General features: G+C 40.8%; 1 protein-coding gene across 1 annotated transcript; it reads left to right on the forward strand.

The window, feature by feature from the left end:
• Positions 1–260: 260 nt before the first annotated feature.
• rnf17 (ring finger protein 17) lies at positions 261–17,669 on the forward strand. Its single transcript, XM_026294717.1, has 37 exons — positions 261–327; positions 1,838–1,950; positions 2,209–2,306; positions 2,453–2,522; positions 3,010–3,099; positions 3,234–3,337; positions 3,876–4,044; positions 4,263–4,339; positions 4,520–4,594; positions 5,101–5,204; positions 5,855–5,944; positions 6,303–6,461; positions 6,575–6,746; positions 6,988–7,126; positions 7,436–7,623; positions 7,722–7,851; positions 7,984–8,146; positions 9,187–9,302; positions 9,611–9,728; positions 9,894–10,005; positions 10,197–10,427; positions 10,873–11,020; positions 11,433–11,545; positions 11,882–11,972; positions 12,133–12,254; positions 12,808–12,991; positions 13,309–13,420; positions 13,766–13,929; positions 14,228–14,347; positions 14,481–14,561; positions 14,891–15,010; positions 15,108–15,164; positions 15,400–15,510; positions 15,752–15,875; positions 16,186–16,321; positions 17,236–17,422; positions 17,574–17,669. The coding sequence occupies exons 1-37, from the start codon at positions 261–263 to the stop codon at positions 17,667–17,669; spliced, it is 4,551 nt and encodes a 1,516-aa protein (XP_026150502.1).
• The last annotated feature ends 254 nt before the right edge of the window (positions 17,670–17,923 follow it).

The following is a 17,923-nucleotide window of genomic DNA, read 5'->3' on the forward strand; positions in this document are numbered from 1 at the left end:
TTTGCAAAAGAGGTTTTAATCTCAATGGGACCCTCCTGGTAAAATAAAGATTAAATAAAAAAAATAAAATTATCTTGGAGAATATTCAGATATGTGCGGTCCTCTAGAGACTATAGAGGTAATACCATCATCAGATAGTTTGGTAATTAACACTAGTTAAATCAATCCCCTTATTGATTTTTGAACACCTTTGTGACCACGTGACAACCGCCTGCACCTTCATTATTGAGACTAAAGACGCATTTTGAGCCAAATTAATGATGGATAGAGGCGACAGTCCCAGCGCTACTATATGCAGGTTATGTGAAGAGCCCTTCACGCTGTCTGGTAGGATATTTACGCTCATCCTCTGTGCGTGTTTTGTGTTAAAGTCGTAATTTTCTTAAAAAATTGTCCGTTAATGCTGTAGCTAGCAGGCGATGTGTAGCAGCTAGCCTAACGTTAGCTAGCTAAGCTGCTAGGTGTGTCGGCAGGTGATTGAACCTGTTGTAAATATAATACAATAAGCCTAGCGTCAATGTGACGACGTGACAAATATGATATATAAACGTTTATTTTGTAGAAGTCATTAAAACTTGTACCTTCTTCTACGACTTTGTAAGATAGCTAACACTAGCCTAAGCTAACTGTCAATAACACGACCCAAAATGTCGCGCCAACAGGAAAACACGTATAAGTAACATAACTCCAACCATATCTCTTTATTTAACGTCCTGTATAACCTACCGTGTGTGTTTATCTGTGTGTTTATTTTAGTAAGAACCTCTGAAGAGTCTAACTAGTTTATATTTTAAACAGCAGGCCCCACAGACAGAAAGTTATCGATCATCAATCACGGACTGTTTGAGTTTCCAAAACACTTGATCTCTACAACATCAAGTGTTTTGGAAATGTGTTTTGTCTGACCAATTAATTAAAGATATTTACACATAAAAACGAAAAATAGGTTAAGTTTCACAAGCAACTGGAGATTTAGTGTTTCCTGCTTGGAAAATGACTTGGCTGCAGCTCTAAATGATATATAATTAAAGCAAATTAAAAACCTTCCATCTCTGTCTGTTTTTTGTTAATGTTACAGTATTTTAACAAGGTCACATTGTCAGAAAGGCTGCGATACACCCACCTACACTTTATGTTCATATCTGACATGTGGATTATACTAAATATGAAGGTGGTTTCTGGGACACACAGCTGAAATTAACACAACATCCATTCATCCATGATCTATACCCACTTAGTCCTAACCAGGGTCCCAGGGATCTGCTGCAGCCTATCCCAGCTCTCTCTGGGTGAAAGGCAGGGGTCCACCCTGGACAGGTCACCAGTCCATCACAGGGCCACATAGAGACAAACAACCTCACACACTCACACTCACTCCTATGGGCAATTTAGAGTCACCAATCAACCTGACATACATGTTTTTGGACTGTGGGAGGAAACCAGAGTACCTGGAGAAAACCCACACAAGCACAGGGAGAATATGCAAACTCCACACAGAAAGGCCCCTGATGGGTTTCAAACCAGGAACCTTCTTGCTGTGAGGCAACAGTGCTAACCACTGTATCAATGTGACACAACATTAAGTGAAATATTAAATACTCATAAAAAGGAGCAACTCTTTTTAAACTAACACCTTTTCATGAGACTGAACAAAATATCAGCAAAGTTCATGTTGTTTGCATCCTTTTAATGTAACTACATAAAACCTTAATGTGGAATTGGACTATTTTTTAAAATATATACTTTTCACTACAATATTAGAAATGTGGATGATATCCATGTGAAACTCATTATTCACACTGACAATACCTTGCTCCTGTTTGTGTTTACTTTTCAGAGGATGAGTTTGAAGGCAACCTACCACGTGTCCTTTTATGTGGTCACATCTACTGCACATCTTGCCTGCAGTCCATTCAGTTTGACAGTGTCATCAAATGTCCAGAGTGTGAGGTAAAATGACCAGTGATCACTGTTTGAGTGTAGTTTGTAGTCGCTAGTTTGTTTGTTCAGATTTATTGTAATCCTTTTTCTCAAGATGAGTCACTGAAAGCTATACTGGGGTTGTGTGATACACGGGACATACAAATCCTTGCTCGTCCTTGCTAGTCACCTTGGTTGTTAGTTTAATTTGTGACTTACATTGACTTCAAGGCTGAAGATGTTTAAGTGTTGGGATGGATACGAAAAAACAAAGTTGCATCTGTACAGGTGGAGTTGACCCTTCCTGAAGGTGGGGTGTATGGTCTGCAAGAAGATAGCAGAATTATTGGCCTCATCTACACTGCTAAAGTGAACAAGATGAAAAGGTAAAAGGCAGTTCTGAAAGATTAACAGAACTGCAGCACTTGCTCATGTCGATTAACAAATGTTTTACCTCCATATATAATCAGATTGTGTAATAGATTTCATGACAAAAAGGATTGTTCATTGCTGTTCTCTCATTACCTCACAGAGCAAAGAATCGCAGAAGGACTAAAATAACATCCACAGATGTTAACCCCAAGACAGAGGAAATGAAGCAGGTGTGTTTAATTAGATAATTTGCACTCTGCATTCAAAAATCTCAATGCCAATCCTGTACCCTGTAGCATTATTTATTTTTTATTTTTTCCATAGTATAACATTTATTAAGGTAGAGTACAATAAGTGTCAAGTAATAAGGCTAAATGCAACCGTAATTGGACCCCAGTGTGTTCAAGTGACCATCCTATAAATAAGGAGATGGGCAGATGGATTGGTGCAATGATTCATTCTTGGCCTTAATTGTTGAGAAATGTTGAATAATTGATAGGACTCTAATGAAATATTAAAAGTAGCCTGCTAATGTAGATGGGGGATTGGGGAGTCATATCTGGGGAAGACGCACTGTGGACATTGTGACCAATTTTTTTTTTTTTTATCTGCCTTTACCTTAACCTCATTTAACTGGAAAATAAGGTGTAGTGGCTGAGGGCATACAGTCAGTGGTTCCAATACAAACGGTTAGAATTCTGGTTATATTTTATTCAGCCGGTTGATATCGAGAAGATTGAGAAGGAGGTGGATGATGCGTTGGCCCGAGCTGCAGAAAATCTTGCCCAGATGGAACATATCTATGAGGTGAAATCTGCAAAAATACTGAGCTTTTTTGTTAGGAGGAAATAAATAATCACTATTACACTTCTGAAAGAAAAGACTAAATGGAAAAAAAACTTTCTGTGTGTCTTGCTGTGTCCTGTGTTTGATCTGTGTAGACTCTGACGACTGGTCTGGCAGAACAGGTGGAGAGGGAGAGAGCTCGGCTGAAGGAGGAGATCACTCGAGGGACAGACAAGGCTCTTCTTGCTGTTCAAAAGTGGTATAGAAGCACACAGAAGAGACAAATATTCAGTTTGCTATAATATTACACCCAGAAAAGCAACAGGAAATGGTCACATTTTTGGCATTCTTGCTTTACAAATTGAAAGTGAAAGTGTATTATCAAAATAGTTGGCCATTAATTAACCTGTTAAACCCTTGGCCATTTTTTAAGCTTTGCTATATAAAAACAACTTGTGATCAGAAAACAGCAAAGGTAAGACAAAATTCATAGTCATCGCTTCATAAGGCGACATTTATTTCTGCAGTTCTTTGGCTGGTCTTTCAGTGAGTTTTAGTGGTAGAGAAATAGGACTTGTACTGTTGGTGTAGGTTAATGTCATTTAACTAAAAGATTAATTGAATTGTTGAATCTCTGCTGTGTAATGAGAAATATATGTTATCATTATGTTAGTTTTGTTACTTTTATTGGCTTCTCCTGGTAACAAACGGAGGCTGGTATCGTGGTGGTTTAAAGGTTTTCTGAACAATGTCTGCAAAGTGACGTTTATCTTGATGCCGGCTATTTCGTTCCACAGGAAGGATGCGCAGATGAGCCAGCTGACAAACTTGGAGGCACAGTTCTCCACCACTCAAATGGAGTTGTGCAGTATCCAGGAGAGGATGAAGGCCCTGGAGACGGCCATGCAGATTGCCAGAGAAGTGCGCCGGGTCCCTTTCCTGGAGCAGTACTGCACGCTGGATAAAGTATGAAAAGTTATGTTGATATACTCTACATCCTGTAGATGCTTTCTAGTAGGCATGTGTTGATCACAGTCCTGTACAAGTAAATGGTTTAAGGTTAAAGTAAAGGTTGGGCTTAGACGAGCACTGTTGTTGTTATGGTTAGGGTAAGTATCTAAGAAATGAAGTTAATGTAATGTCCTCTGCAGTGATGGAAACACATCTGTCTGTGTGGCTTACAGGTTCTGGAGACATTGCAGGCTCCTGTGGATGTACAGTCCTTTAATATGAACTGCCTTAATCTGGGATCTGGATTAAGGTACACCACTTTAAGCCTGATATTTCTTTATGGTGTTACAATATTCTGACCTATGTTATATTGACACAAGCAACAAAAAGTACCACATGTTCAGAGTTTCTCTGCTGTAACGGTGTGAAATTTCAAAATAACTTCCATGTAACTATTTATTGATTTTGAGTATATTTGTTTTTGTTCTAGCTGTGTTTTCAAGTCAGAAAGTCCAAACCAGAGTTTGGTGTTGTCTCTGAACATGGAAGTCAGCATCCCAAAGTAGTGAGTCCTTAAATGTCTACCTGTGTTTCCTTTTTATTGGTTTGTGCCCAATTCTCTCTAGAACTGGAATAATAAACAACAACAGTCAACAAGATTACAAGTTTATGTTCTTGTGGCTGTCTTTACTATAATAACCAGTGATAGCCATGAGGAAAACCTGTGCCTCTTCAGTTATCACAGTTTATCATTAACATGTTATTGTTCTACTGTAGGTGAGAAATGATTGGGTCATATGCTGCTTTAAAAACAGCATCTATAAATCACCTTTACATTAATTTATAGCATTTTTAGCAATTATTTCAATTAGCAACAGTTTAAAATAGTAAAATAAGGTTAATGCACTTCATATTTTTTTTTTGATTTTTTTTTTTTTTTTTACTTCAGCTGAGTTGATGTCATGTATCAGAAGTGTTGTAAAGGTTTCTTTTAATGCATTTTGTACCATAGATTTGCTGTATGGTTTAAGTGGTACCCTTTTATCTTGTGATTTTGACATGCTCTTGTAGTGTTTGCAGACCTCGACACAGGCCTAACCTTTCTCGCCACAGCTCAGGCTCAGAGGCTCCAGACATAATCATTGAGGAGATTACAGAGGATGAAGAAGTGCACGGTGGGTGTGGCTTTATATGTATCTGACTTTAATAACTTAATTTCAGTTAGATCATTAAATTGGTACTCTTGGAGTAGATTCCAAAAACCGATTCTGTTTTGGATCTGAGGTCTGGGAGAAGCTGATGAAATACCTGGATTTGTTAAGCATTATGGCCAAACCATTTCCCTATGGCGTTTTTCTTTCACGTCCTCTGTTTAGTTGACATGCCGGTGTTAGTGACTCGTCAGATTCTGTGACCTACAGCAGGTCAAAAACCGTTTGACTTTACTGCTACGTTATTGTGCATGTACACATTAAATTGATATTTACTGAGTGATAAGAGTGGAATCAATATTGTCTTTACTTGCATGGCTCCTCTAGCTGCTGCACAGCTCCACAGTGAGAAGGATATGCAGCAAAAGCAAAAATGACAAATTCTGTTAGTAACATGGTCAGAAAAAGCTATTTCCTCTAAGTATTCAGGTATGTTTTTGTTACTCAGCTGTAAATTTGTTTTGTTTCTGAGCTGAGTGAAATATATTTTTTAAAGAAACTACTTTAACTGAGCAGAAACTGCATTCATATCTAATAAAATGATCACATCCATCCCCGTGTTGGACAAAGAGAAGCCTTAACCTGACTTTAAAATGCTTTGTGTCCTTGTGCAGCTGCTCCACCCACTGGCCCTGAACTGGCTAGTGACCGACGGAGAAACTTCAGGAGGCGGAAAACAGCATTTTTGGGCAACAAGAGAATTGGTAAGTAAAAGGCAAATTGTGTATTTTAGTTATGTTCATGTCATGTCCAATATTGACACATAGGAAGGCAAACTTTTTTTATTATCTCAAAAACAATCAGTGGATCCATATGTTGTTGATTTTCTAAAGTTTTCAGTTTGAAATCATTTGTCTTCTTTCCTCCCAACCTGGAAATCTTTTTTTCTTGACTGTTTTGCTGTGCCTACTACCTGTGTTATTGCTTCTCTTTTCTCTTCATTTATGTTTTATTCCTCCCTCTTTTTTATTGTCCACTTGCTTCCTCTACTTTCCATTTTCACCCAGGCTTCCTGTTTTTTTTTTTCATAATTTTTCACAGTTGTCTTCCCTTTATTTCTAGTCACCTTCTGGGTGGTGGTGACCCACATTGTGAATCCATGTCACTTCTACATCCACTACGTGGCTGAGAAGGAGGAAAATGAGATCCTGTCTAAGAAAATCAAACAGTTCTGCTACAGAGACGAATGTAACTTCACCTTTGAGGACACAGTGAAGACCGGTGTGTCTCAGTGAAATTAAGAGGATTATGAGAATGAATCACCCACCACTCATCCTCAGAGTGGAGGGGAAGCTGGTTGACATGTGATTCAGCCTTCCTCTGCTCATCTCCAGGCTCCACGATCTTTGGCAAGTGGAAGGATGGACTCTGGTGCCGCGCAAGTGTGGTTGAGATTTTTCAGAGAAGCTGTGTGGAGGCTGTGAAAGTCTGTCCAGTCAGAGAGCTGGCCAGAATCAGACTCTTCTTCATTGACTATGGCTACATGAAAACCTTCATTATACAGAGGTACACACAATGAGCAGTGTTTCCCCGAGTCTGCTCTCACTTTAAATAACATGCACTTTGACTTGGTTTGTGTTTTATATTCATTAAATAGGGGAAGTTGAACATATGCAGCACATACAGCAGAAATGCTTGACTGAATTTTGAATGTCCTGATTCTTCTGTATTTTCCTCTGTTACACAGTTGAATGGTGTGCTAAGTTTTTCATGTGACTCTCCACTCTTATCTAAACACCTTTTCCAGTGACGAGACCACTGAGTCCTCACTGAAGATGCTGAACAACCACCTCAGAAAGGTGGATGGCGAAGTACGAGTGGAGCTGAGTCACTTTTCTCCCCAGGCCATTAGATGTTCCCTCAAAGACCTGGTCCCACACAACCCGGTAAAACCACTGAGATTTATGTAGATACACTGATCTGCATTTGACCAAATCGTTTACATTTTCCATTTGCTGTTAAACTATTAATGCAATGTACACAAAATTCTGCATGTACTCATTTTTCCAACAGGCAGTCCACTTGAATGTCATACTTAATCCACAGATACTTCATATGGAGTAGATTATTTCTGATTGATTTGTGCCTTGGTGAATAAATCTACATATTATCTATATTATCTATATATATTTGTATACAATAAGGAGGTGTATTTGTGTGTGTGTGTGTGTGTGTGTGTTCATGCTCGTGTTCAGACAAAAGGCTGGAGTAAAGAGGCCAAAGTTGAGTTCCGCAGGGTGGTTGGCACCTCGGCTGTCGAGCTGTGGCCTTTGTCTCAAGACAGAGACACTTTGCTGGTGGACCTGAGGAAAACTTCAGTGGGCCAGTCCAGTGACGTGCCCTTTTCTGTCAGAGAGTACCTTGTGTTAATTGCAGTGGCCAGGTACACAAGTTACTAGGAAGAGTTCTGATAAACAGATTCTGAATGTTAAGCACTTACTTGGTCTAACTTCAGCTGTGCTCTGTTAAAATTGTCGATAGGTTTTATTGTCCACTGACACCAGACAGGAAGCCCCTGAAGTACTATCCCCCCGTCTATCCCAAGATCAACACAGAGTTCAGTGCTGTGGTGTGTCACATCAATGACCCTGCTGACTTCTACATCAGTGTGGTACTAAATATGCACATATAAACATATACGCTCTAAAAAGCTGCAGTTTAAGCAGATCCAATAGTGACTTTTTGTCACTTCCTGTTTCTGTCTGTTTTTTTTCCCCATTCACCTCCACACTGCCCTGTCAAGGTTGACAACATGGAGTTCTTGTTGCTCTCATCCAAGCTTCAGGATTATTACAATACAACAACAGTGACTGGACATGATGACCTCAGCATATACTGCCCTGTGATAGGTCAAGCCTGTGTTGCCCGCAACGACGACAAGTTGTGGTACAGAGCTCAGGTCACAGGTGAGGGTGTGTGTACGTCTGTGAGATTGTCACCATCTGAATAAATGTCTGTTTTACCAGAAAGTGACTAGTGTTTACTAGTGTAAAGTAATAGGAGTTTAAACTACTCATGAAAGTTTTATTTGAATATCGACTGAGCTTGGCTTTGTGTCAGACTGGTTCTGTGATGATCCAGTTTCAGGGTGCTTTGCAGGTACTTCAGAACTTATGTCATGTGCATGTCTTTCTGCTTCTCTAAATATATGCAGAAAACATGTTCGAGATTATAAAGTGAAACCGACGCAAACTTTGGTTCCCTCACTGACGATTTATGTAAGACTGAGTTTTTCTCAGCCTCTGACTGAACTTTGCAATCACAGGAAACTCCAGCTGTTTCCCTCCAGTGTCTGTCCTTTTTCTTTTGTTTTAACGTTTACATGCAGACTTGTAAATCCTCAGAATGTGCAGATTTAAAGATTTTCAGCTCAATCCAGGCAGGAACAGGTGTGGTCTCGGGAGGAACAGCCGAACCACGGACAGGAACAGTCTTTCCAGTCTTAAAACTGTCCCCAGGCATTGGCATAGGCGGCCCCATTTGGACTGCAGGACACATCAACGTCAGGGGTCCCCTTTAGGGTCTGATAGACCCTCCCTGCTTCGGGGAGTCCAGACAATGGAAGCGAGGGACAGACAGCCTGGGCTTTCAGTTTCTTACAGATATCCTATCCTTGACTGGTGTAAGACTGGGGCAAAGATACACTGGGAGACCGTGATTATAGCACACTGGGGGACTGGGGCTGGATCACCCTGGGGACTGAGGTTGAAACTGTGTCAGACACACACTTGGAAACTGGAGATTAAACACACGGAGAGAATATCTTGAATCTGTCTTTTTCACTTTCATCAGATTTCAAGATTACAATACATTTCGTGGAAGTTAATAGTATCAAGTGAGAAAAACTGTTAAAATGTGAATGTGGTGGAGGACTGCCACTTTACCACAATTTGGCAAAAATGTTGCACCACAAACTAAGCCTGATTGTGTGTGTTTTCATGTGTAGGTCATCCAGAGGCCAGAAAAGTGGAGGTACTGAATGTAGACTTTGGCGATAAAACAGTCTTGTCAGTCAGTGACTTGAAGAAGATCAAGGATGAGTTTTTTGCCCTTCCTTCAAAGGTGAATTGAGAGCGAGTGTGCTTTTTTTTTTTTTTTCTTGTGTTCTGTGAACAGGATAATTTAGATTAATATTATATAACAGTTCATCTACATTAAGATGAATATTTGTATAATTTTCGAGACAAATTTGTGGGGTATATTTCATGTTTTTATTTACTAATATTTTTCTACACTTTGGGCATATTGTATCATACATCTAGAAATATTCTGCATTAAAAGCTTTGATATTTTCCTGTAATATAAATAAAATGTGTATATTTGAAGGTGAAGAAAGCTGTGTTCAGATCTAAGTCTCTTCTCTTGTCCAGGCAATCCAATGCTGTTTGTCAGATGTGATTCCTCTGGATGGAAAGACCTGGAGTGAGGCCTGCACTAATAGGTTCATCAGCCTGGCTCACCACAAACTGTGCACTGTTGTGGTTACAGGTAACGTGTGTGTTTGTGTGTGTGAATATGTGATTTTTAACCCTGTATAACAGGTGAATGGAGTTATAACAAGGTGTTTTTTATTTTCTGTGTGTGTCAAGATATTTTAACTCTTGCATTCACGTGTTTTGTTGCCTTTTTATTTTCTTCCATGTTTCCATCCAGGAAGAGTTTCTAGGACTGAGCCACTGCCAATCAGGCTGTTTGAGAGCAACCTGAATGGGCCAAACATAGCTGAGCTGCTGGTCGAAGAGGAGCTGGCCTGTTTCAAAGACAGGTGCCTTCTACAACTTTTTTTTTTTTTTTTTTTTTTTTTTTTTTTTTTTTAAAAAGCCATCATAAATGATGTAATCTAAAACTTCACAGTTGATCATTTCTGCACAATTCTATGTTTGTTTTTTCAATTTCACGTCTTCTGTCTGTCACTGCCTCCAACTGTCTCCTCCAATTCCTCCTTCCTTCATGCAGACCTAAGCACAAGCATGTAAGCCCCCCTGTGGATGAACCTGCTATATGGGACCCTCCTATTGAGCTTGGTTCAGACCAAGATGCCCAGGGCTCCACAGAGCAGGATGACAAGCTTCAGCCTCAGCTAAAGCTCCCTGCCCAACTCGAAGACCTGAAAGTCAGAGTCTGCCATATCAACTCACCGAGCAGCTTCTACATCCAGCTCACCCAGCTTGACTCTCAGCTCAGGAGGTCAGTTTTCTTCCAGTCTGGGCTAGATTTGTCTACTTTTCTGCAGAACATAGAAATCTAAATTTGTTCATATATTTGTAGGTCAAATGTCTTTTTAAGTTTTGCTCATCAGTGAAAACCATCAGTAGTTACTGCAGTACTTCCCACACACCACCTTTCAGAGCCCTATACTGTACTTCAGGCAAGATTATTGTAATATTTCAGTTTCTACAAGCATGCATTATTTTGTGTTTGTGTGACCAATGTGCAAACACAGTAATGTATTTACATTATAATGTACTCAATAGTAACAGTGGCAGGTTTTTGCCACTGAGGGGTCATTTGAACAATGGACATCCTTATAATTCTCCTAATTGTTACTAGCTACTTAAATCCATGTGAAGCCACAAATGAAAGGTGCAGCTGGTTATGGGATGTTGTGTTAGCCCTGTGAATATATTTTCAGGATATTCGAGCTGATGAAGCAGGAGTGTTCTGTCATGGAGCCCCAGGACGTGGTGTGGAAGGCAGACATGTACTGTGCTGCTCACATTAACAATGTTTGGGAGAGAGGACAGCTCTGCTCTGACGTCACATCAAGCAGTACTGCAGAGGTATAAAAGCTGCTGCTGCCGCCAAAGTGCAGCCTGGAAGTGGTTTTTGTCTTCTGTTACATCATTTTACAGCCACTTTACTGCAGCACATTCTATTTGAGTTACTAAGTCAGAGTTTTGATCATTGCAGTGTTAAAGTGCAGCCTGATTAGCTAAAAGCATTCTGCAAACATTATGATGGCTTTAAACTTCTATTTAAATATTATGATGGCTTTAAACTTCTATTTGAATATTATGATGGCTTTAAACTTCTATTTGAATATTATGATGGCTTTAAACTTCTATTTGAATATTATGATGGCTTTAAACTTCTATTTGAATATTATGATGGCTTTAAACTTCTATTTAAATATTATGATGGCTTTAAACTTCTGCAATAGTGACTCCATCACTGTCTCCTTGCTGGTTCCAGGTGAGGCGCTGTGACTATGGTAACAAGGTGAAGCTTCATGTCAACAACCTGCGGCCGTTGCCGTCCTTCCTGATTGGCTCTCTGGCTCTGGAGTGCACTCTCACTGACATCAGGTTACACACACAAACACTTGAGACAAAACACATACAGTATTTATCATCCATTTAAGAGACGCACATAGTTTCCCAAGGAAATCTGTAATGATTGATTGATATTTACATAAATCTGATATTTATAACTGTTATCTCTGAGGAGTGTGATTTATGAAAAGGTGCTGACGTGGTAACTATTTATAGGGTTAGGGTTAATTTGTGTTTTTAAACCTGTAAGTATTAGTCTGTGATTGTTGAGACAGAGTTTTATACGCAGATGTGTTCCCATTTGCTCCATTTTATGACAGGTTCTCTTAAATAGTATTTTGTTTTGGGATGTGATCCTTTCTGTCTCAGGCCTGCAGGAGGGCAGTCTGGCTGGACAGCTACAGCCTGTGACTTACTCTCCTATTACCTGACCGGAGCATCGGCTGTTATGACTATCAAGGTCTTCCTCTCGTTTCCTTTTGCTCTAGTGTCAAAAACATTTTCTTTATTTATAAAATGTATTTTTAAATCTTTTAACCCTTTGTCCTCCAATAAGAGTGTCTTTTCTTCATTGCTGTAGTGACCTAGTTTCAGGGTTTGTCTCTCGTCTTGTTGTTCAGACACCGACAGATGAGCGTCCAGTACCTGTCACTCTGTTCTGTTCCAACAAGATAGGACGGTTTGTCAGTGTTGCAGACTTTCTTGTCAGCGAGGGCCTTGCCCTCAGGGAAAGAAAAGTAAGGTATGTCTGCTTGTAACACATGTATCAGAGTATGTGTGTTATTTTATTTTGATTTTCTGGTTCTTAACAATATGAGCAACCTGTGATTTATAGCAAGCCAGAGTGTATCTAGTAATTTTTTTTTTTTTTTGCAGTAAAAGGTTTTACTGTACCTGGTAATGTGATTGCACCAGGCCCTAGTCTGATCTCCTGTGTGTAGTGTTCACTTTCTGCCTTCTCCCCTGCTCCAGTTACCTCTCCTACCCCCTGCCTGTCTGATGGTACTTGTCTGAAAAGAATAGATTTGAATAGATTTCTTTCACATCACAAATATTTGATTATGCAAGTAAGAACAATAAAGTATTATAGTAGTCACCACCAATGTTAATATTTAAGAGCCAGAATTTATGTCAGCTATCTAAAGATAAGGTAAAGGTTTGAATGGACGTATTGTAGCAGCAGTGCTGTTTATCTTTTGTACTGCCTCTTTCTGGTAGTCACACATCAAAAAATGGACTATTTTTGTTACTGTAGTCACAAAGGTCTGATTTGAATATATTTTGTTTTCCTGCAGAGATGCTGTCACTGAAAACCCAGAAGAAACTGATGCACAGTCTCCACTGAGCGAGACACCAGCTGATTGTTCTGATGGCAACAACCAAAATGAGCCTTTGCCTTCTCCTGTTGCTTTTCCATCCCTGGTCTTCCCTCCCATCCCTCCAAAACCAGCCACTCGCATCATTATGTCTGTTGAGAAGGTGCTCATACACACACACACACATACACACACACACACACACACACACTCCATGGAAATACATAAAACATGACAGAACAATATTCAGTGTGTAGAATAAATACATATATAAATATTATAACTAATTAATATATATGCTATACCAGGTTCACAAGTCCTGTAAAAAAACATATATCTTGAAAAGAACTGTTTTCAGAATCTACTCAATATACAGTAACTATGTGAGTAAAGTATGTGAGTAAATATGGTGAATAAACAGTGAACTGTCCAAGCTGTTGTTATCCAGCGTGTGTGTGTGTGTCTGTGTGTTGTACACAGATAAAGACTGAGTTGTACCAGCCCCCAGAGCTGCCATGTCTTGGTCACATCCAGTTGAATGTTTCTGCCATTGGAGAGGACGGCCTCATTTACGTCAGAACACAGAATGCAGGTGCATGTAAAACCCATCTTCACTTATAATTTTAGTACTTTACATCATTGGTCTTTTATCAAAGAAACAAAACATATTCTTTATATAAACTGCACTTCAAAAGCTTTAAAAACATGAGAGGCAGGAAAGGAGCTCCTCTCGGTGTGGTTGAGGTGGACAGTATTTCTTAGAGAAAGGCCACAACAAGCAGACACACACGTTGTGACGATCTTCAGAGTATACTGTCATCATGAGGACTGCAACTAAACAGAAAACAGATTTTCAAAATAGCAGTGACGAACAAAAGAACGACACATATTTGACCTACAATGCACAACATCTTTTTGTGTTGATTTTATGTTTCAGAGTCTCAGCTGCTGCAGCTCAGGGAAAGGATTCAGCAGAGCATGAAGACCTTGCCCAGGCAGAAGCCCTACACCTGGAAGTCAGTCCTGGGTTGTTCCATCCTTGGACCGGACATGTTGTGGCACCGAGGACAGCTGCTGGAGGTGCAGGGAGGACATGTCAAGGTCTGGAAAACACACACACACAAAAACTCAGCTATTTAAAGTAGATTTAACAAGCAGTAACAGTTAAAACAACACAAATTTTACTGTGAGACATAAATTCATTTTTAGAGAGCACTGTAGCTAAAACCAAGACAGTAACATCTGGGCACGTGGAACAACATTCAGCTACTTAGGAAAAGTTCTTTTTGGTCGGACATCAGTCAGCAGGTCACTTTCTCTCTTGGTTAGCCACTAGCCAGCTGACTGAGTTACTATATCACGTCCTTTACTCGCTCTTTTGGTAATGTGTGTGTAACAGGTACAGTATGTGGACTGTGGCCTGGTGGAGGACATCCCAGTGGTCCATGTGTACCCCATGCTGCTGTGTGAGGATATTCCCCAGCTCTGTGTGCCCTGCCAGCTGCACGGCGTCAGCCCCGTAGGTGTTTGTGTGTGTGTTCCTGTATCCATGTGTTATTACTATGAGTAACACATAACAGATTGTGCAGTACTCATGAAATCATAACAAAGCATTATAAGATGTCCCTGTCCTCTATGTTCTCTCTCTTCAGGTTGGTGGCAGGTGGCAGCGAGATGCAGTGGCCTTGATGAGGGAGATGTTACAGAACCGCTGTGTGGAAATGCAAGTCATGGTAAAATTACACTGAAAATCTCACACTCGGATGAAAGTACCGCACACTGTGTAAACCTGAACAAACTGCATGAACTGTAAATCTGGGAATATTGGTTATAATTCCATGAAACATGGCTGACTACTGTCCACAGCACGTCTTTAGAGATGCAACAACTAGTTGATTGAAAGAAAATTCATTGACTGGTTTGATACTCAGTTGACATTAGTGGCTGTTTTTCTTTGTATTATGTTTTCTACAATATTGGACTGAGTTGCAGCTCTAGTGGTTTTCAAATACTCGACAAGTGAAGCAGTTGATGACCCCTGCTGTGTATTTGTGTGTGGTAGGAGCTGCCGAGTGACCCGAGAGGACCTGCCACAGTTGAGTTCCTCCTGGATGGGCTGAGCCTCAGCAGGATCCTGTGTCACCACAAACATGTCTCCAGGAGCCAGACCGTTTCCGTACAGGTCTGTGAGGGTCCGTGTGTGTTTGTGAGGGTGTTTGTTGTTTTTGCCAGACAGAAGTTCTGCTGTCATTTACTCAGGAGTATGTGTTTCCCTGCAGGGACAATCAGTGATGTCTCCTGTGCCCTTTCTGGACAACTGGGACATTGACACTAAGGTACTATATGAAGGTTGGGTGATTGATTTTTAAAAAAGCCACAGCTCCAGTTTATGTGATGAAATGATTTGCAGTTTAATATAATAACGCTTATAATCTTGAATCATAAATATACATAATGGAAATATTACAGAGCTCTGTAACATTCTCCTTGGTCTGAAGCAAGTGAATCAAACTAGAACCACATCATGAAACCTGAAACGTCTAAAGCTCTACACTGATGCTGTATTTCCAGGGCCTGAGGGGCCCCAAGGAGCTGATGCTGGGGCCCTTTATCCAACCAAACCTGCCCAAGGAGGGAGAGCAGTTTCCAGTCAGGGTGAAGCACCTGTGCACCCCAAACGAGGTAACAACTACTGATGACAGGATACTGTTTAAATAGTGATGTGTACTTCATGCTTGGAAAGAAAACTGTTTGCCATATTATTACTCTGTTCCTTTTGAGGCTGTCTGGATTATTTCAAACATTAGAATATAGTAAGAGGCCATAATTTCTACACGTTTTATCCAAATCACATAACTGGGATCATCTGAGAATCTATAGCCACTTTGCTGCTAAGAGGTACGTTTTTATCCATGTCCTGCAGTTGTTCCTGTGGCCTTTGGAGGGAACAGCAGATGTGGAGGTGAATGGAGAGACTTTGGACGAGGCCCTGACCAGAATCAATGCAAACATCAACAGTCTGCCACAACTCACCAACTTCCCTCCTGGTAAACCTCTGGCTGTTCACTGCCTGTTTTCTGCCCGGCTTTTCAGAAACACTCAGAGCTGAAGGTTTACACTGTCTGCTGGGAGTGTTCAGCAGTAAAATGTTAGGACTCCCCATAGTCTCACAGTGAAATATCAGGTCTGTCAGTGTGAAATCCACAGGTAAAAGCTTTGGTTCACAAGTACAAGAACACGTTTAGAACCAAGTAGTTGCTGCTCATTGGTTACCTCACTGATGCTGAACATAGATGTAACACAGGTTCTCTCAGACGTTCCTGTGGGCTGATCTGACTTTCTGTTCGTGGTTTCTAGGTGCCCCGTGTCTGGCAGAGTACAGTGATGGGAACTACTACCGGGCCAAGCTGATCAAAATCACCAGTGTGGATCCTGTGAGGATTCTGGTCCAGCACGTCGACTTTGGCTCTGACGACACTTTGTCCACTAGCAAGTATGAGCTTCACACACTGCAGGAGCACAGATCTATGGAGCTGTAAATCTTTAGTCTACATCAAACTACCGACACAGGAGTGATTTCCATTCTGCATCTTCTTTCTTGCTCCTCTGCTTTGTGGCCCAGTTTACTGAGATCCACTATCAGAACATTCCATCACTTTAAATCCATCTAAGAGATGAGAAGCTCAGAGTGGAGAACCACAGCTGCAGAACCAGACTCCAGATTTCTCTGTCCTCACATTTATGTTTCGCTGACTTCTCTCTCATCCCTGCTGAGGCAAGACACAATGAACAGACATGACTGTGAGAAGCCACATTAGCAAAAAGCACAGCACCCAAAGGTCCTACAGTGATGCTAGAGCTGTGAGTCTGCACATAGGCACAGCAGCTAACAACCCAGAAAGTACAGCAGAGGATGATGGGAATGTTGTCACTTTTATAGGTACTGGGTCATGGATTAAGGGTTATGACTAAATTTATATTTTACCTGATGATGGTGCTAAACTGATTACTGTTCATCACTAATGCCACCTTCTTGGTGTCTCTGGAGGAGAGAGGACAGAGAATCCACCAAGTGGATGTGATACTTAGCTGAATGTGTGAAAAATGGTGCATTTCTTCCACTTGTGGTCCAGTAGGCTCGCAGATTTATTGTGATTTATTTAGCTATTGAGATATTTCAGTCTGAACCAAGTAAACTGACATCCGGAGAGTCGCGGTGCTAGAAGTGTTGGTGTCACTGAGCATTTTGTTTCCAGTGCTGGACAGAAGAGCTTGGTAAGATAGAAGAGGTGGAAATAATGAAATGCATTTTTTTTTGCATCCCTTGCAGTGTAGAAGTAAAAGATAATCGCTGTCAGTGGTTATGTGCTGGTGTTGTCATCAATATGTTCTGTCACTTTGCGTCAGGCTGCGTCAGATGCCAGCTGAGCTGCTGCAGTTTCCATCCCGGGCAGTCAAAGTCAAAGTTGCAGGCTTCAAGGCTACGAGCACCAGCGAGAATGAAAGCGTGCTGCCCTACAGCCCCACGTGGAGCGTCAAGGCTGCAATGGCCATGATCGACCTGCTACACAGCAGCATCACAGCTTCTGTTGTGGTAAGAAACACGAAAAACACCGAGCTGTTCATGGGGGTTAGTGATAATCACCTAAATATTTCTGTGTTATTGGAGTGTTTTCTAAATCAAAGTCAGAACATTTGGACCCACTTCTGCAGTGAACATCTTAGTGATCTTTTTGTCTTTTAAGGCCCAAGAACCGGAGCTCATGGTGCTGCTGTACAACGAGGACGGAGAACTGGTCCACCTCCCTCTGGTGCACAGCGGACTGGCTGAGCCCGAGTAGAACGGGGACGACCTCTTCAGCCCACAGTTTGATGTATGTTCTCAGCTTTATTCCAACATTTAGTCACAATATTCTTTTAGGTTTCGGTGTCTCTGCTCGTTAGTCAGGTGTGACTGGCGAGGTCACATAGCAGACGACCTATTTGTGTTCTGTTGTTCCCTGGAAAAACAATGTCAGTACATGGTAATGTGTTACGACTGTATACAGCGTATGTGACAGTAGTGTTGAAAAATAAGTTTTAAAGCTTGAGGTTA

The sequence above is a fragment of the Mastacembelus armatus genome, chromosome 21 (genome assembly GCF_900324485.2).
Source record: "Mastacembelus armatus chromosome 21, fMasArm1.2, whole genome shotgun sequence".
NCBI classification, from domain to species: domain Eukaryota; kingdom Metazoa; phylum Chordata; class Actinopteri; order Synbranchiformes; family Mastacembelidae; genus Mastacembelus; species Mastacembelus armatus.